The sequence below is a fragment of the Aedes albopictus genome, chromosome 1 (genome assembly GCF_035046485.1).
Source record: "Aedes albopictus strain Foshan chromosome 1, AalbF5, whole genome shotgun sequence".
NCBI classification, from domain to species: domain Eukaryota; kingdom Metazoa; phylum Arthropoda; class Insecta; order Diptera; family Culicidae; genus Aedes; species Aedes albopictus.
This window is the reverse complement of record NC_085136.1, coordinates 272536044-272556801: the sequence shown is the minus strand read 5'-3', so window position 1 is coordinate 272556801 and position 20758 is coordinate 272536044. Positions and strand designations below refer to the sequence as shown.

The 20758-nt window shown below is 42.7% G+C and overlaps 1 protein-coding gene across 3 annotated transcripts in view; it reads left to right on the top strand.

Annotated features, from left to right (window-relative positions):
• The window catches only part of LOC109400937 (cadherin-87A), a 1070191-nt gene that overhangs the window by 844613 nt on the left and 204820 nt on the right, over nt 1-20758 (top strand). For all 3 annotated transcript variants that reach the window (XM_062846776.1, XM_062846777.1, XM_062846778.1), the window contains 4 exons: nt 6634-7087; nt 7154-8519; nt 18334-18463; nt 19957-20080. In XM_062846776.1, the coding sequence (XP_062702760.1) occupies nt 6634-7087; nt 7154-8519; nt 18334-18463; nt 19957-20080 (2074 nt within the window). The remainder of the gene's footprint in view (nt 1-6633; nt 7088-7153; nt 8520-18333; nt 18464-19956; nt 20081-20758) is intronic.

The window sequence follows — 20758 nt, the reverse complement described above, 5'->3', positions numbered from 1 at the left end:
AGTAGGAATTCCAGTAGGAATTCCAGTAGGAATTCCAGTAGGAATTCCAGTAGGAATTCCAGTAGGAATTCCAGTAGGAATTCCAGGAGGAATTCCATCGGAATTCCAGGAGGAATTCCATCGGAATTCCAGGAGGAATTCCATCGGAATTCCAGGAGGAATTCCATCGGAATTCCAGGAGGAATTCCATCGGAATTCCAGGAGGAATTCCATCGGAGTTCCAGGAGGAATTCCATCGGAATTCCAGGAGGAATTCCATCGGAATTCCAGGAGGAATTCCATCGGAATTCCAGGAGGAATTCCATCGGAATTCCAGGAGGAATTCCATCGGAATTCCAGGAGGAATTCCATCGGAATTCCAGGAGGAATTCCATCGGAATTCCAGGAGGAATGCCATCGGAATTCCAGGAGGAATTCCATCGGAATTCCAGGAGGAATTCCATCGGAATTCCAGGAGGAATTCCATCGGAATTCCAGGAGGAATTCCATCGGAATTCCAGGAGGAATTCCATCGGAATTCCAGGAGGAATTCCATCGGAATTCCAGGAGGAATTCCATCGGAATTCCAGGAGGAATTCCATCGGAATTCCAGGAGGAATTCCATCGGAATTCCAGGAGGAATTCCATCGGAATTCCAGGAGGAATTCCATCGGAATTCCAGGAGGAATTCCAGGAGGAATTCCATCGGAATTCCATCGGAATTCCAGGAGGAATTCCATCGGAATTCCAGGAGGAATTCCATCGGAATTCCAGGAGGAATTCCATCGGAATTCCAGGAGGAATTCCATCGGAATTCCAGGAGGAATTCCATCGGAATTCCAGGAGGAATTCCATCGGAATTCCAGGAGGAATTCCATCGGAATTCCAGGAGGAATTCCATCGGAATTCCAGGAGGAATTCCATCGGAATTCCAGGAGGAATTCCATCGGAATTCCAGGAGGAATTCCATCGGAATTCCAGGAGGAATTCCATCGGAATTCCAGGAGGAATTCCATCGGAATTCCAGGAGGAATTCCATCGGAATTCCAGGAGGAATTCCATCGGAATTCCAGGAGGAATTCCATCGGAATTCCAAGAGGAATTCCATCGGAATTCCAGGAGGAATTCCATCGGAATTCCAGGAGGAATTCCATCGGAATTCCAGGAGGAATTCCATCGGAATTCCAAGAGGAATTCCAACGGAATTTCAAGAGGAATTCCAACGGAATTCCAGGAGGAATTCCAACGGAATTCCAGGAGGAATTCCAACGGAATTCCAGGAGGAATTCCAACGGAATTCCAGGAGGAATTCCAACGGAATTCCAGGAGGAATTCCAACGGAATTCCAGGAGGAATTCCAACGGAATTCCAGGAGGAATTCCAACGGAATTCCAGGAGGAATTCCAACGGAATTCCAGGAGGAATTCCAACGGAATTCCAGGAGGAATTCCAACGGAATTCCAGGAGGAATTCCAACGGAATTCCAGGAGGAATTCCAACGGAATTCCAGGAGGAATTCCAACGGAATTCCAGGAGGAATTCCAACGGAATTCCAGGAGGAATTCCAACGGAATTCCAGGAGGAATTCCAACGGAATTCCAGGAGGAATTCCAACGGAATTCCAGGAGGAATTCCAACGGAATTCCAGGAGGAATTCCAACGGAATTCCAGGAGGAATTCCAACGGAATTCCAGGAGGAATTCCAACGGAATTCCAGGAGGAATTCCAACGGAATTCCAGGAGGAATTCCAACGGAATTCCAGGAGGAATTCCAACGGAATTCCAGGAGGAATTCCAACGGAATTCCAGGAGGAATTCCAACGGAATTCCAGGAGGAATTCCAACGGAATTCCAGGAGGAATTCCAACGGAATTCCAGGAGGAATTCCAACGGAATTCCAGGAGGAATTCCAACGGAATTCCAGGAGGAATTCCAACGGAATTCCAGGAGGAATTCCAACGGAATTCCAGGAGGAATTCCAACGGAATTCCAGGAGGAATTCCAACGGAATTCCAGGAGGAATTCCAACGGAATTCCAGGAGGAATTCCAACGGAATTCCAGGAGGAATTCCAACGGAATTCCAGGAGGAATTCCAACGGAATTCCAGGAGGAATTCCAACGGAATTCCAGGAGGAATTCCAACGGAATTCCAGGAGGAATTCCAACGGAATTCCAGGAGGAATTCCAACGGAATTCCAGGAGGAATTCCAACGGAATTCCAGGAGGAATTCCAACGGAATTCCAGGAGGAATTCCAACGGAATTCCAGGAGGAATTCCAACGGAATTCCAGGAGGAATTCCAACGGAATTCCAGGAGGAATTCCAACGGAATTCCAGGAGGAATTCCAACGGAATTCCAGGAGGAATTCCAACGGAATTCCAGGAGGAATTCCAACGGAATTCCAGGAGGAATTCCAACGGAATTCCAGGAGGAATTCCAACGGAATTCCAGGAGGAATTCCAACGGAATTCCAGGAGGAATTCCAACGGAATTCCAGGAGGAATTCCAACGGAATTCCAGGAGGAATTCCAACGGAATTCCAGGAGGAATTCCAACGGAATTCCAGGAGGAATTCCAACGGAATTCCAGGAGGAATTCCAACGGAATTCCAGGAGGAATTCCAACGGAATTCCAGGAGGAATTCCAACGGAATTCCAGGAGGAATTCCAACGGAATTCCAGGAGGAATTCCAACGGAATTCCAGGAGGAATTCCAACGGAATTCCAGGAGGAATTCCAACGGAATTCCAGGAGGAATTCCAACGGAATTCCAGGAGGAATTCCAACGGAATTCCAACGGAATTCCAGGAGGAATTCCAACGGAATTCCAGGAGGAATTCCAACGGAATTCCAGGAGGAATTCCAACGGAATTCCAGGAGGAATTCCAACGGAATTCCAGGAGGAATTCCAACGGAATTCCAGGAGGAATTCCAACGGAATTCCAGGAGGAATTCCAACGGAATTCCAGGAGGAATTCCAACGGAATTCCAGGAGGAATTCCAACGGAATTCCAGGAGGAATTCCAACGGAATTCCAGGAGGAATTCCAGGAGGAATTCCAACGGAATTCCAGGAGGAATTCCAACGGAATTCCAGGAGGAATTCCAACGGAATTCCAGGAGGAATTCCAACGGAATTCCAGGAGGAATTCCAACGGAATTCCAGGAGGAATTCCAACGGAATTCCAGGAGGAATTCCAACGGAATTCCAGGAGGAATTCCAACGGAATTCCAGGAGGAATTCCAACGGAATTCCAGGAGGAATTCCAACGGAATTCCAGGAGGAATTCCAACGGAATTCCAGGAGGAATTCCAACGGAATTCCAGGAGGAATTCCAACGGAATTCCAGGAGGAATTCCAACGGAATTCCAGGAGGAATTCCAACGGAATTCCAGGAGGAATTCCAACGGAATTCCAGGAGGAATTCCAACGGAATTCCAGGAGGAATTCCAACGGAATTCCAGGAGGAATTCCAACGGAATTCCAGGAGGAATTCCAACGGAATTCCAGGAGGAATTCCAACGGAATTCCAGGAGGAATTCCAACGGAATTCCAGGAGGAATTCCAACGGAATTCCAGGAGGAATTCCAACGGAATTCCAGGAGGAATTCCAACGGTATTCCAGGAGGAATTCCAACGGAATTCCAGGAGGAATTCCAACGGAATTCCAGGAGGAATTCCAACGGAATTCCAGGAGGAATTCCAACGGAATTCCAGGAGGAATTCCAACGGAATTCCAGGAGGAATTCCAACGGAATTCCAGGAGGAATTCCAACGGAATTCCAGGAGGAATTCCAACGGAATTCCAGGAGGAATTCCAACGGAATTCCAGGAGGAATTCCAACGGAATTCCAGGAGGAATTCCAACGGAATTCCAGGAGGAATTCCAACGGAATTCCAGGAGGAATTCCAACGGAATTCCAGGAGGAATTCCAACGGAATTCCAGGAGGAATTCCAACGGAATTCCAGGAGGAATTCCAACGGAATTCCAGGAGGAATTCCAACGGAATTCCAGAAGGAATTCCAACGGAATTCCAGAAGGAATTCCAACGGAATTCCAGGAGGAATTCCAACGGAATTCCAGGAGGAATTCCAACGGAATTCCAGGAGGAATTCCAACGGAATTCCAGGAGGAATTCCAACGGAATTCCAGGAGGAATTTCAACGGAATTCCAGGAGGAATTCCAACGGAATTCCAGGAGGAATTCCAACGGAATTCCAGGAGGAATTCCAACGGAATTCCAGGAGGAATTCCAACGGAATTCCAAGAGGAATTCCAACGGAATTCCAGGAGGAATTCCAACGGAATTCCAGGAGGAATTCCAAAGGAATTCCAGGAGGAATTCCAAAGGAATTCGAGGAGTAATTCCAACGGACTTCCAGGAGGAATTCCAATGGAATTCCAGGAGGAATTCCAGCGGAATTCCAGGAGGAATTCCAACGTAATTTCAGGAGGAATTCCAACGGAATTCTAGGAGAAATTCCAACGGAATTCTAGGAGAAATTCCAACGGCATTCCAGGAGGAATTCCAGGAGGAATTCTAACGGAATTCCAGGAGGAATTCCAACGGAATTCCAGGAGGAATTCCAACGGAATTCCAGGAGGAATTCCAACGGAATTCCAGGAGGAATTCCAACGGAATTCCAGGAGGAATTCCAACGGAATTCCAGGAGGAATTCCAACGGATTTCCAGGAGGAATTCCAACGGAATTCCAGGAGGAATTCCAACTTAATTCCAGGAGGAATTCCAGGAGGAATTCCAACGGAATTCCAGGAGGAATTCCAACGGAATTCCAGGAGGAATTCCAACGGAATTCCAGGAGGAATTCCAACGGAATTCCAGGAGGAATTCCAACGGAATTCCAGGAGGAATTCCAACGGAATTCCAACGGAATTCCAGGAGGAATTCCAACGGAATTCCAGGAGGAATTCCAACGGAATTCCAGGAGGAATTCCAACGGAATTCCAGGAGGAATTCCAATGGAGGAATTCCAGGATGAATTCCATCCGAATTCCAGGAGGAATTCCATCTGAATTTCAGGAGGAATTCCATCCGAATTCCAGGAGGAATTCCATCCGAATTCCGGAGGAATTCCATCCGAATTCCAGGAGGAATTCCATCGGAATTTCAGGAGGAATTCCCTGGGAATTTCAGGAGGAATTCCATCGGAATTTCAGGAGGAATTCCATCGGAATTTCAGGAGGAATTCCATCGGAATTTTGGGAGGAATTCCATCGGAATTCCAGGAGGAAGTCGGTGAAACTCCCAGAAATACGTCTAGAAATGTTTCTAGACGAAACCTCAGAGTATCTCTTGTGAGTTCCGAAAAAAGCCGGGAGGTACTCCCAAAGCAACTCATGAAAGAGCAGAAACAGCAATTCCGATAGAAACTACTGAAAGAGTCTGTGAAGAAACTGAGTAGAGAGATTCCTGCAAGCCATTCTCGAAAGATTCTAGAAGAAACTTGCTGAGACAAATCCTCAAGGGATTCCTGGAGAAAATCCACAAAGCATTCCTGAAAGAATACTTGGAAAGATTTATAAAAAAAAGACCGACTTAATGTCCTGTGCTGATGTTTTATACTCAACAATCATCATCATTGTAAATTTCTTGATCATCCCTATCCCAGCAACACCAATTTGAATGAATTCTTCCGCTCCCTCCCTCCTGGGCAGCCACCATTCCTTCCGCAAAACCAGCATACCTTTCCATTCCATCTAACCGCGGGAAATGTTTCACTTTCCGGTCGGTTCACCGAGTGGTCCCCCGAGCTAGAGCAAGCACCACCGAGTAGCTGCAAGCAATGCAGCAATATGTAACACGGGATGCGAGATACGGTTCGAGGTTCGAGTTTGGTTTGCCATCGCGCAGCAGGCAGGCAGCCAGATGAACTTCAAACAACGCAACAACGGAAAAGTGCGGAACATCGCTATATTCTATTGGTTTGGTACTGTTGTGTGTGTGGGAAGTGTACTCGACCAATGGACCAACCGTCCGACCCACCATCAACCGAAACCAGATTAATCATTCGGGGAAAAGTTTTCCATTAAGGCCGGGAATCCGCTCCGCACAGAAATGCACAAAAGAGCGCCCATACTGTTCTGTGCGGAGTTTTCCTACTATTTTGGTTGTCGGACTCAAATGAGGGTTTTCTAATTTTTGCTTTGACGACGACAACCCCTACCAAAAGAGATCGGCGAGGTTATGATGAAGTTCATCAAAATTTTGGCCTCATGACTCATTTTGTCCTATGCGCTGATGCAACAGCGATGCTATTGAGGAATCCTTTCCGGGAAACTTTCTTCATTTACTTTTTTTGTGCTTGGACTTCGAGATGGAATAGTTTCAGCAATGATGGTCGTCCTCGTTGTAATTCGAAAACTAATTTTCGGTTGGATGGCAATTTTCTGCCCTTTTTATCTGTTGAACAGCGAAGACCATGCTCTAGGAACGCAAAGGCAGCAAAGAATGTACACGGGACCCAAAAGTTTCTTGCCGTAGTTGAAATGGTTCTGAACTAAATAATGAATTTTGGGGACTGCTTTTGAAGTCCAAATGAAAAACATCTGTTAATCAAACTCGATTGAAATCTCTGACGAACGTCATTACCAGACCTTATTCATCTCCTTCTTCTCCCACCCATTCCACAGGTCCCCTACGAAACGGAAGTCCTGGAGGATGCCAAGCCCGGCACCACCGTATTCAGCGACATCCTGGTCACCGATCGGGACACCGTCGGAGATAACCTGCTGGTCAACTGCATACCACAGCCTCTCAATCCGGATGCCTGCGAGAAGTTCGCCATCGAAACCATCGAGAGCGGCCAGGATCGGCTGACGGCTGCGGTGGTACTCAAAGGCCGGCTGGACTACAACGAACGGATGATCTACCAGATACTGCTGGATGCTACCGACGGGATGTTCAACGCCACTGCCGGGCTAGAAATCCACGTAAAGGACGTCCAGAACAGCCCGCCGGTGTTTCAAGGTTCGCTAGCTGCGGTCATCAACGAGGACAGCAAGATTGGCACGCTTGTGATGACGATTCACGCGAGGGATGGCGATCGCGGTCAACCCAGGAAGATCGTGTACGAGTTGGTGACGAGTAAGTATCACGCAGGTTTGAAAGGTAAGACCCTTAAAATTGATTTTGTGTTCCCCTTCCCCGCAGACCCAATGGATTACTTCCTGCTGGATCGCCAAACCGGAGAACTACGAACGGCGAAGCCGCTCGACAAGGAAGCCCTCCCGGATGACACCGGGTTGATCATTCTGACGGTCAAGGCTCGTGAGCTGATCGACGGAATTCCCGGCAACGATAACCTAACTACGGCGACGACGCAGGCATCGATCACTATCCGCGATGTGAACGATTCTCCGCCGATGTTCAACAAAAAGGAATACTTCGTATCTCTGTCTGAAAACACGGCCCCGGGAACTCCGCTCCCGATCGAAATGAGCGTCCATGATCCGGATGTCGGAGAGAATGCCGTATTCTCTCTGCGCTTGAACGACGTGTCCGAAGTGTTCGACGTGGAGCCCAAATTGGTGACGGGATCGTCGCAGATCAGTATCCGCGTGGCGAATGGTTCCCTAGATTACGAAAACCCCAATCAACGGAAGTTCATCGTACTGGTGATCGCGGAAGAAACCCAGACCAATCCCAAGCTGTCCTCGACAGCTACCCTAACGGTGTCCATCACCGATTCAAACGACAACCGTCCGATCTTTGAGCAGGATTCGTACTCCACCACCGTATCGGAAACGGCCCACCCCGGCCATCTAATCACGACCATTACCGCACGTGATCTAGACTCTGGACACTTCGGTGATCAAGGTATCCGGTATTCCCTATCGGGCACGGGAGCAGAGCTTTTCAACGTCGACCCGATAACCGGTGCCATCACGGTAGCTGACTGCCCCGCCACGGACAGCGACAACAACCGAAGACGTCGTCGCCGTCGCCAGATCCCGACGTCCGATGAACTCACCCAAGACTTCCCGGAAATGAAACGCTTCAACGTGTCCACCGATGGACGCACGGGCGTCCTGGATCGCGGCGTAGACTACATGGCCTACAAGGTGTACAACAGCGGCGAATCGAACGAGTACCGAGACGTGAATGTGGTCGCCCCTCCAACCGTTTCCAGCAGCTGGGAAATGTCCAGTTCGGAGGAAAGCGACCCCACGGCACCGGCCACGGAATCGGAAGAATACTTCACCCCATCGAGCACCCACACCCCGATCCACTCGAACGAGATCCAACACCGGGCGGACATTGGCCCAGGGCGGGCACCCTGCCTGGACTACGAAAACCAGTCCGTGTACTACCTTTCGTATAAGGCCACCGATGACGAAGGGCGCGGCCAGACGTCAGTCGTTTCGCTTCGGATCACGCTGTTGGATGCGAACGATTCGCCGCCGGTTTGCGAGAGTCCACTCTATAGAGCATCTGTGGATGAGGGGGCCACCGTATTCGAGCCACCGCTCGTTATCAAGGCCCGCGATCCGGATGTGGTGTCGGAAATTAACTACCGGTAAGTTAGGGGGAGGGCGGAGAATGGGATAGAACAGTTTATGACGGACTAGACAGAGGCCTTCAAAAATCGTACATTTCATTTCATTTATTAAGTTCAACATCTTGACGTAGATAAGACTGAGTCCACAAAAATACGCCACACGTTTTGGTTCGCTGCTGCTTCTCTCCAAACTAGGGGACACTAGTCGAATTACTCTTGAACTTGGTCAGCCCTGTTGGGCAAAATCGGATATGAACAGGTAGAAAACGGGACTTTTACAAAGGAACGATTTTATAAACACGCATTCAATTTGTCACAGTCGAGACAATGTTCGAGATAATGAAGTCGGAAATGGAAATACCAGTGGGGTGTCCGAGCTGTCAAACTCGGTACATCGCCGCTCTACCCATCATCGTTTTTGGTACGGCGCGTTTTGGTACCCACTTTCTGGTCGGTTTACCCTAACTTGCTCCTGATTTTCGGGTTTGTCGCTCGTGTGTTGCTAGTGCTTATTTCGGAAATTATACATTTCAAACGAAATAGTTTTTTTTTTTGTTTGTATTAACGTGTATTTTAACTTAAATGCTTATTCTACACTTAAACGAAATCGTTGTTTTTGATGATTGTTTCTCTTTCTTTATCACTTTGCACGATATTATATGTAGCAGCGAAGCAGTGTCGATGTTTCCAGCGCTTTTTTTCCATGAATTAAGCAATCAAAACAAAAACATGGAACGCCATGTTGAATCGAATGCTGGGTTGATGATTCTGGCCCCTCGCCATCCCCCTGGGAAATACAAAAGCAAATGTCAAAAGAGCAAGATGTTGTCGTAGTGCGATGGGCGCGCACTCTAGCGGCAAGTGGTGGATATTCTAACAAATCCACCTTGTCCGCTGTGCTCCACGTTTGTTTTCGCGAATACAATCGTTACAGAGTTTCTATCCGGCATTCTTGCAACCTTCCCTGCCCACCGTATCCGGCTTTAGCAAACTTCTGGATGCTGGGTTCGCCTTAGAGTGCAGCAAGCTCGTAGTCCATTATTCGCCACACCGCTTACGATTCTCAGCAAGCCAAAGTCCAAAGGTTGCAAAACCCATCTTCGTGTTTGGATCCACTTTCCGCTTCTGCTCCTTCTTCGTTGTGGCATCGGTCCCCTTCTTGAAAAAGGATGCGCAGGTTTCCAAGGCATCGCATCGTCCGGTCACAGATGTCTCCATGCTTTAGTTGGCATCTCTCGAATCTTCAACGATTCTGGATTAGTTTCTCGTCCGAGTGTTTGACATTTCAGACACTCTTTGCGTGGTTGCTCTACTTCCGCGTCGATACCAGGTCAACAAAGCGCAGCCCGCAGCCTTTTCTTCCCTGAGAAATTTCTGAAGAAATTTCCTGAGGAAGTCCAAGAAATATTCCATAGAAAATTTAAAGAGGAATTTCTTGAGGAATCCCAGGAGGAAATTCCTGAAAAATTCCAGGAGAAACTTTCTGATGAATTCAATAAGGAAATTCCAAGCGATACCTGGAATTCCAGGAAGTATTCTCGGAGAAGTTTCCTGAGGAATTCCAAAAGGAATTTCCTGATGGATTTTTCACATGAATTTCTAAAGGGATTCGCTGAGGAATTTCAGGGGGAATTTTCTGAGTCATTTCTCTGAGGAATTCCAGAAGGAATTCTTTGAGGACTTCCAGGAGAAATTCCACGAGGAATTCCAGGAATAAATCTCTAATTGAGAAATTCCAGGAGGGATTTCCTGGAGAGTTCGCTAAGAAATATTTTGAGGTATTCCAGAACGGTTTTCTTTAGATATTTTAGGAGAAATTCATTGAGGAGTTTCTTGGGGAATTCAAGGAGAAATGCTTTAAGAAATTCCAAGAGAAATTCCTGGAGGAATTCCCTTAGGAGTTTCCCAAGGAATTTTCTGAGGCATTCCAGAAGAACTGTTTTTTTTATAGATATTTTAAGATTTTCCAGGATAAATCCCCTGAGAAATTCGAGTGAAGCTCCCTCTGGAAGTCTCTGAGAAACTCCAGGAGTAATGCCCTGAGGAATTCCAGGAAGATTTCTCTTGAGAATTCCAGCAGAAATTCCCTAAGGAATTTGCTGAAGAATCCCGAAAAGAATTTCCTGAGGAATTTTAAAAGGAATTGCCCGGGAATTTCCAGAGAAATTCTAGGACGAATGTTCCAAGGAATTTTCGGAGGAATTTTCTGAAGCATTCCAGAAGCATTTCTTTAGATATTATAGAAGGACTTCTGTGAGGATTTTCAGGAGAATTTTCCTGAAAAATTTAAAAACAAATTCTCTGGGAAATTTCAGATGGAATTGCTTGGGGAGTTCCCTAAGGAATTTTAGGGAGAATTTCCTGGGGAATTCAAGAAGGATTTACTTTAGATATTGCAGGAGGAATTCCTTGAGATATTTCTGGGAGAATTCTTTGAAATTCCTTGGGGAATTCCAGGAGGAAGCTTCTCACATACTTCCTCAGAGGATTCCGGTCATCGAGATGGTTGGATAGTTCTACCTTCTCCTGTGCCGCTAGAATGCCATTTTCGCTCAACGCGTGGCATTGGCGTATCTAGGATTTTTTCCTAGGGGGTGCCTTGGGGGTGCCAGTTTCAGTGGCTTCCAGGTTGTTTTGCTTTTTTTTTTTGTAAAAGGAAATACTGATTCATCGTTAATTTCTTTCATGTATGATATATGTAGGGTTATAATAGGTATTGTCGGCAAGTTTGTTCTCTTCGTCATATAAGGTTTTTGTTGACCAAATTTCCTGAAACTTGGTCGTATAATTCAGCTAGGTTGGGAAGGATTTGAGGCCAACTCTGAGTTCAACAGTTTTCATTTAAGTCTTCTTTTGCAAATCTATCAGCAATTCCTTTGTATTTGGCAATATCTTTGGTAATGTATTTGCATCCCCTTCGGCAATTTCTTTAAGAATTTATTTGGTAATACGTTTGGAATTTGATACTGTACACCTTTCACGCATCCTTTCCTCATCCACCCAGATGATTTCCTAGAATTCCGGGAGGAGGAGTTATTTCTAAAGGAATCCTAGAATCAAGAATGCCGGGGGAATATGTACAGCTCTCCTTGAAACAGTCGGTAGAAGTATACTGGAGGAATCCCTGGTGGAATCACAGGAGGGATTTTTGGAGAAATCTCAGGAAGATTTCTCGAAAGTATTGCAGTAAGTAAGTATGCCAGGAGAAATCCTTAGAAGTATTTCTGAAGGAGTCCTAATGAGAATTGCTTGAAGAATTCCAGCTGGAATTCATAGAGGAAGATCAATAGAAGTTTTTGGAAAAATCCCTTGTGAATTTTTAGGAAGAATCTCTGGAGGAACTCCTGGAAAAATTCTTGAAGAAATCTCTGGAATCACCGATGGGATTTTTGGAAAAATCCCGGGGAGATTTTCCGGAAAAACTTCCCTAGTAGAATACCTGAAGGTATTATAGTGAGCATTGTTGGAGAAGTTCTAAAAGAAATTGCTGAAAGAATCGCAGCAGGAGTTGCTTGAGGAATCCTAGCAACAATTCCTGGAGAAAGGCCAATATAAACTCCTGGAGGAATTCTTTGAGAAATTTCTGGAAGAATCTCTGAATAAAATCTCTGAAGAAATTCTTGGAAGAATCACTGGAGGAACTTCTGAAAGGATCCCAGGTAGATTGTCTTGAATAATACCACCAGTATTTCCTGAAGGATTCCCAAGTATCAAAGTAAGGATTTTCAAACAAATCCTTTGAGAAATCGCTAGACCAATCTCTGCAGCAATTTTTAGTATGTGCAACCCCATCTGGACTGCCTGGAGAATCCTAAGGGAAGTTTGTTGAAGATCAAGGAAAGGAAGATGACTGGGGTGGAAGGTGAATATATTATAATGTAAGCCAAATTTCAACTGAAAAACTTACATAGAAAATTAAGGATTTCTGTATGGTTTTTGTGGAACTGAAACATAGAGCTCTACCCAATCATTGGTTCGAATGAAAATATTTATGGTGACAACAAATTTCAAATATCAAGGTGTCCACTTTTTCTTCTGGATTTCTTCGGAAATTGCTCCAAGGACTACTTCGAGATTTTAATCAGGAATTTCTCCGGGAATTCTAAGGATTCCTGATCCAGTAGGCATCCCCCCGGGATTTCTGTCAGAATTTAATCCCGGAATGCCTGTGGAAATTTCTCGCGGTTTCGGGAAGTTCTTCCAAAAATTTTCTCCGATTCAAGATTCTTTTAGAGGTTTCTCAAGGTGTTCTTCAAGAGATTGATTGATTGATTTGTCTTTATTTAAGAGACTTTCAGCGCTTGGCTGGTTCATCTCTTCCATCTCTAGAGATTCATTCCAATATTTTAATAAGTATTTCTCCGAGTTCTCCTTGGAGTTCCTCTAAATGGGCCTCTAGGAGTTCCATCGAAGATTTCTTCGGTGGCTCTTCCGAAAGTTCGTGCGGGAATTTATCCAGAGTTTATTCCATGAGTTCCTCCAGTGGTTCTTCTGGGGATTCCTCCTGGGATTCCATCGGAATTGTTTCAGAGATTTCAGGAACTTCTCCAACAGTTTCTCGAGGGTTTCTTTCGGATATTCCTCCGGGGTCTCTCTCGGAAAATTTTCCAGCAATTTTTCAGAGAATTTCGACAGACATTCTGCCGAGATTTTCTTCAAAGATGCCTCTGGGAATTCATCCATGGAAACTTCCGGAAATTGCGGCATAGGTTCCATGAATTCCCTCAGAAATTTCTCCTCGAATTCCCCCACAGAACCAGCCGGATATTCTTCCGTGTATTCTTTCAGCTATTGCTTCGGAGATTATTTCAGGGAATAATTCAGAGATTCATCCAGCAATTCTTCCGGAAATTTCTCCAGGGGTCTGAAATTTTCACTTGCGATTATTTTCGGATTTTCCCAGATATTTCGACAGAAATTTCACCAGAGACTTTTCTGCAATGCTTCGGTGATTTATTTCAACGGTTATGGTTCCAATGGCTGCAATTGTAGAATGGAAAAATTTACCAGAAATTGCGGAAATTCCTACAGGTTTTCATTTTGGGATTTTTCAAGGGATTTCTCCAGAAATTCGTTGGGTGATTCCAGGACAAAACTCAGCAAACTGCTGCACGTTCTCGCTGTAAAATTATCCTTGTCTTGCATTTTGGCAGCATCGGTTGGCGCGTCACATTGGATCATGGTAAGGTTACGAACCCGTGTTCTGAATCTGGCCACAATTATCCTCTCATCAATACAGTGATAGACATTCGTTTAGCCGAGGCTAAAAAAATTTCAAAAAAGTGTCAGGAAACTCATACAAAAGATTTTATGATAAAACTTTTTTATCGTAGTGATAGTATATCTAGTACTGTTTTATAAAAATGTGATACATCACACTTACATATACACTGAAACAAAAACGAGGGTAAAAACCCTTCAAATGTCATTTTTTGCCTAGACATTCGTTTAGCCGAATTGTACAATTTTTAGAATACCATAATAAAAACCATCAAATTTCGAAAAATATCCAACAAAGTCATTTTGTGTGGTGATCTGCATTATAGATCAACTTGTAAATCATGAATTAGATCGTTTTTGGAAGTGTTGCCATATTAATTTTGCATGCATCTCATATAAATATGTTATAATATTGTAAATGTTTCTAAATTGAGATTTGATATAGTTATTTTAATCGGAAGTGTTTCAAAAGAATCTTGTGAAAGTTTCATGACCTAAGCAGGTTGAAAAGTTACGAAAAACAATATTTTTAACAGAAAAAAATAACGCAAACCATCAAAAAATCACGTATTTAAGTATTGTTTTGAAGAAAAATGATGGTTTCACTTGCATAAATCACAGCGTTTACTACTATTACGTCTTCTAATAGCTCCCAATATCTTCTAGACTGTATTCTGACTGAAATAACATACATTGAACGGCTCATATTTCGAGAAATGGCACCGAAAGTATTCAAATTTCTAGCATGAACTACTTGTTTCATAATTTAGACATTCTTTTCAAATAAATCATGTTAAAAATGAATGTGGTTCACAACTAATACTCATTTATAATATATTTCTTCAGATTGAATGAAATAAGCCAATTGTTTGACCATATCTTGCATTTTTGTATGAGCATCTGCTTTTGAATAAACAGGGTTCCAAAAATCTGACACTTCTTGCAGTTCTTTCACTTTGCAGTCTTCCAACCCATTTAGTAATGCTAGTATCAAACAGGTATACTCCACAGGCATTAGGGCACGTCTTTATTTCAATGCAGGACTGTTTATTTTAGCTTTTATCAATCCCATTTTAAAGTTTAACCAACCAAAAACCAATATACTTAATTTTTTCATGACATTTTATTCAATAATATGAACATTTTTAACAATAATTTTGTGCCATATTTTCAAAACTGCTAATTTAGCTTACGTTTGAGTGTTTACAGAAATCATTTTTCTTAAATAAATTTGTTTATCGTCGCTTCTTCTTATCAGGACTTTTTTTTATAATATTTCTCTGAATTTCACAAATGAATAAACTTTTAAGGCCAATCATCTTGCTAACACGTCATAAACTAAATGCCTTGGAGTATATCCTCGAAATATACTCACGAAATTACAAAACATCTATTGAAATCCAATTTTTCATTTACCTCGGCTAAACGAATGTCTAGGCAAAACATGACATTTGAAGGGGTTTTACCCTCGGTTTTGTTTCAGTGTATATGTAAGTTTAATGTATCACATTTTTATAAAACAGTACTAGATATATTATCACTACGATAAAAAAGTTTTATCATAAAATCTTTTGTATGAGTTTCCTGACACTTTTTTTGGTCTCGGCTAAACGAATGTCTATCACTGTAGGTTCCCTCTTCATGAGCGCAATGTGAGCGTGAGTGTTGACAGGAAACCAACTCCACAGTGACGAGAAGCGTGTTCACCTCGTAGGCTAGAGTACTGTAGAATTTGATCTGACGATAATTAGTCTCGGTCAAGCTTCGAAAGTAGGTCCGAAAAACTCGAAGTTTAAAAGTACTGATTTTGGATCTTAAAGTGCCTGCGGAAAGTAGTTTCTTTTAAATGAAATTGTGCATATCATTGTCTGAGTATTCACTTCAATTAAGTGCGACCACTTGTGGTAACTATTAGTTGTAAATTTCTCCAGGAGATCTCTCAGTAATTTTAACATGAGTTCCTCGAGAATTTCTCAAAAAAAATATTCCAGGAGATTACATTAGGGTTTCATTGAGAATTCCTTCCAGAATTCCTTCAAGAATTTATTCAGAGTTCCTTCAGGATTGCTCTTCTGCGAAAATGTTTCCGTCGATTCATTTGAAAGTTCTTCCAGAAGTTCTTTCGGAAGTTCTCAATTTATTCTTGCAGAAGATCCTTCATCAATTTCTTGAAGAGAACTTTCGATAATTTCTTTAAAACATATTTTTATTTCAGAAGTTTCTTTGTAAGTGCTTCTAAATCCTCTAGAAGATCTCCCGGAAATTCTTCCCACAGCTCCAAAGGATATTCTTCGTTTCATGAATTCGAAAATCTCTCTAGGAGTTACTTTATTTGATTTCATGGATTCAAAATTTCTTCAACTGATCCTACTAGAAAACTACATCATGAATTCCTCTAAACATTCCTTTAAGGGTTCCACCATGATAATTTACTCTACGATACTTCAAGGAAGGTTTCGTAGATTTTCTCCAGGAAATCTTTTTGAAATACCTCTGGTCGTTAATTCCTACACGATTTTCTTTACATATTTTTCCAGGAGTTACTTCAAAAAAATTCGCTTGAATTTCCATTTGTTAAAGAGTTCGTTCGGCAGCTTATCTCTAAATTCTTTAAGGAATTTGTTCAAGATATCATAAGCGTACTTAAACAGTTCCTCCGGGTATCTCTTCTGGAATTCATTTGGATTTTTTTAACATATCCTTTTGGAGTTCCTTTTTGAATGATTTTTCCGGAGTCCTTTCGAAACTTTTGCCACGGTATTCATGTAGCAATTATTTCTCCAGGAGAAAATTTCGAGATTCTTCTAAGAGATCATCCGGAATTTGAGAATTTCTTCAGAAGTTCCTTAAAAAAAATATTTGGAAAAACCATCAGAGCTTCCTGCGGAAGTTCCTCCTAGAGTTTCAACAATAGCTAATTCGGATAACCATGCGACCATCCAGCCATTTTTCCGGTAGTCCTCTAGAAATTCTAACTAGATTTCCACATGGCATTATTTTACAATTTTCCTGGAATTAGTTCAGAAATTATTCTAGTAGTTCTTCACGAGTGTTTTTTTTTTCAAAAGTTCCTATGAATTTCCTTATAGAGTTCCTATAGAAATTTCTTCAGATGCACTTTCAAAAACAGTTTCATTGGAGCCTCCTACAACATTTCATTCAAAAATTCCTTCGGGATTGATTTGTTCAAATCTCTTTCAAAAAATTACATGTTATTCCTCCAACTATGAATTCTCTAAGAGCGAATTCGGAAATTCTTCTAGAAGATCTTACGGAATTTGAGAATTCCCTATGAAGTTCCTTCAAAAGTTTTTTCCAGGATATTATTTCTGGCATTTATTTGAAAAATTCTTCAGCGCTTACTTCGGAAGTTACTCCAAGAGGTCCTACAAAAATTTTTTAGGGAGCTAATTCGATTATCCAGCTATTTTTCCTAGAGTCCACTTAAAATACTATTTGGATTTCCACAAAGATTTTTTTTCACAATTTTCCAGGAATCGACTCAGAGATTCTGCATCCGCAATCTGCAATATTTTGCGGTGACTGAATTTGGACACTTAGTTTTTTTTATCTACCACCATTGCGAATTGTTTAATATTTTCCCGACGTTTCGATCCGATTATGATCTTTTTCAAGGGTTCGATTCGTTACTGTTTTCTTTTTCAAATTTTTAAAAAAAATCTTGGTTGTTTGGAAAACCCTATCTTAAAAATTGTCACCCTAATGACGAAATAAAGAAAGACGGGTATAATCATTTCCAGAGCAGAAGGGCATACCTTACAAATACCATGCGAAGAGTAACATGTGCTCTAATACCTAAAATTGTTATTGCTGCGTTATTGTACGAAATGTTATGAGAACATCACAATAACAGTTGGAGGTATTTGAGATGAGTTTGGTATTGATGTAGTATTTGTTAGGGGCCGTACACAAATTACGTCACGCTCTTGGGGGGGGAGGGGGGTTATGAAGAACGTGACGACCCTTGCAAAAAATATTGAGGTCCCATACAAAAAGTGTGACATAGGGGGGAGGGGGGGGTGGTGTTGCAAAAGGTCGATTTTAGCATGACATAATTTGTGTATCACCCTTTAGTTTAGCAGTGAAAATAACCGAAGAACAAGATTTGCTATTACATCATGAAGTGATCGAACATAAGAAACATTCAATAACAATAAATGTTAATAACAAATACAGCAATTAAAATTTTGGGTATGCATTCATTATTGAAATAACAAGACTTGTTATTTTCTAGGTTTTATTTATACAAAATTTTGGTATTCGTTTTTGTTATTTTGCCTCTTATTACCACCCAATGAAGGGCATATCAAGGTATGGTAGTATTTAAGATAAATACCTTGATATGTTATTCACTTGTTATTTTCTTCTGCTCGGGTTCCGATGAACTAAAAAACAACCAAGTATTATTAAAATCGGGGATCCACTAAAGAGAGTTTCTTAGGAATGGCTATATTATAAAAATACTCACTTTTAATGGCTCGTCCAAAAGGGGTAACCTAGGTTAACCAACAAAGACACATTGACAGACCAGCTCACAAAAAAAAACTGCCGCAACCAATTACTTTCATGTTTTTTTTCTTTTCCTCCGCAGCATAATCGGCAACGAAGCAATTACGCGCCATTTCGAAATCGACAAACGATCCGGCCAGCTAACAATCTCCAAGAGCACCGCCCTAGATGTGAACCATCTGAAGTCGGAGAATGTGTTCTTCGCCGTGGAGGTGAGTATGGAGCCGGAGAAGAGGTTTTCCAAACAAAAGTAGTTTGTTTGGTGGTTCAATCGAGTTGGAAGCTTTAATCAACTGTTAAATGATCAAATAGTGAGGAAATTGCGCGACATCCCTAGCCATCTTTTGAGAATTCAGCAAGGGTGCGCAGTAAGCATCGTTAGGAAAAAATATAATCTTCTAAACTTTCCATGCATTGGATATGAATTTCACAAGTTTTCTTATGTCTTTTCTGTTTATTTTATTTTTTTCGTTTTTTCCTTTTTTTCTATTTTTTTCCAAGTCTCCCCCACATTAATTGTTTGAGTGGTAGTTGTTAGAGCTCCTGCCTGAACCCAACAGAAATGAATCCCGCAACTACGAAGAAGAGTGTGTTCTTTATGCAGAATAAGAGTTGCCCTTTACCAGAGCACTAGTTACTCAATTAATCAGAAATCTGCTCATCCTCTTCAAAGCAAATTAATTCCCATAATGGATTCCGTTTAAAGCTGCTGCTACTACGGCTGCAGCTCTCTGCTGCTGCTGCTGCTGCTGCTGCTGCTGCTGTGCAGTGTCGCAATTCACATTGCAGTCCCAAGTGAATGGGGCATCCGGCAGGACGTGGGATTGTTATGCGAATTACGACGGTTTGCATTTCCCGACTTCGAAGGGATAGTAATATACAAAGATATTAGACTTGAACGTCTAATATAAAGAGCACAAATGCTAAAATGTTAAATGGAACGAGCTCACCAAGTATATTCCATCATTAGGACTAGATGTGACAGCCGAAAGCTAGTACCCAGTCAGATCAAAATTTATATCACTAATCTACTTAAAGTTATAATTTCACAAAACTTATCAACAAAGCTGGTGAGCTCGTTCCATGTTATTATACTTTTTTGTTCTGATGAGTTCAATCATTCCATGTGAACCCTTTGTGCTTTTAACTGTCACAAAGAGTCAGATATCAATCCTGATATCCCTTCCCAGTCGGGTTCATACTGAATGCACCACCAAGGACTCTGGTGGGACGATGATGACGACGCGCACTACCATTACAAGGTACAAGAGAGTGCTAGTTCAACTGCAGACCATGCTGCTTCCTTGATTAACATTTTCTTCATGTGCGTTTGTTCCGGTTCTACTTCACTACTGTGCACCATGAACCGGCTACCGCTCTTTCTCTCTCCCTGTGTGTGTGGGTACCGGGTTTAGTCGTCATTCAGTCAGTCATGCAATTGGGTCAAGTCAACGTCCCATAATGCACCACTCTGCTCGCGTTCATCTGGGTTCTCGAGGGGAGAAATGTAAATGGTTCAGAAAAAATCCCCACTGATTAGAAAACATTACCTCCTGGTTCTAAAATCTGATCTATTGGTGAGTTCTCAATTTCTCAAAATTCTAAGTTTATTACTTTTCTCAAGAATAACTGCGAATCCAACGCAGAAGCGAACACACTTACCTCTCTAAACTATTACCACTCTGCCCTTTTTCCCTTCCTCTAGGCAAGCGATGGCCTTTTCACCACCCTGTGCAACGTGAACATCACCATCCGGGACGTGAACAACCATGCACCGCAGTTCTCCCGGGAGCACTATCTGGCCTCGATCGAGGAGAACTTCCCGATTGGTAAGTTAAATATTGTTATTAATAATAATGATGACCATCGACGACCGGAGGACGACGACGTTTTGCTTGCTTGCTCGCTTGCTTGGGCCACCGGCATCGGACACGAGGTCCATCCGTGTCACCGTGTCCTGTCGGGGAAGATTCAGCTGCTATAAAGCGACGAAGGCTGCCGACTGATGATGATGATGACAACGATAACGATGATGGGTCCCCTTGGTGCTTGAGAAATTGTACCAATCTTGATGGCAGTAGAGCGCAATGCAGCAGAAGTTTTTGAAACCGGCTTCCGTGTTCATCCCGTAGCGCTTGTTCAGCACCGGTAATGACTGCCGGTGGAGTGTTAAATGTCAAATTATGATTCAAAAAAATTTCAAGTATTTGAGGAAGAATTCCAACAGAACTTCAAGAGGAATTCAAGCGGAACTTCAGGAGAAATTCCAACAGAATTTCAGAAGAAATTCCAACGGGATTCCAGAAGAAATTCCAACGGAATTCCAAGAGAAAGCAGAAATTCAGGAGAAATTCCTACGGAATTTCAGGAGAAATTCCAACGGAATTTCAGGAGAAATTCCAACGGAATTTTAGGAGAAATTCCAACGGAATTTCAGGAGAAATTCCAACGGAATTTCAGGAGAAATTCCAACGGAATTTCAGGAGAAATTCCAACGGAATTTCAGG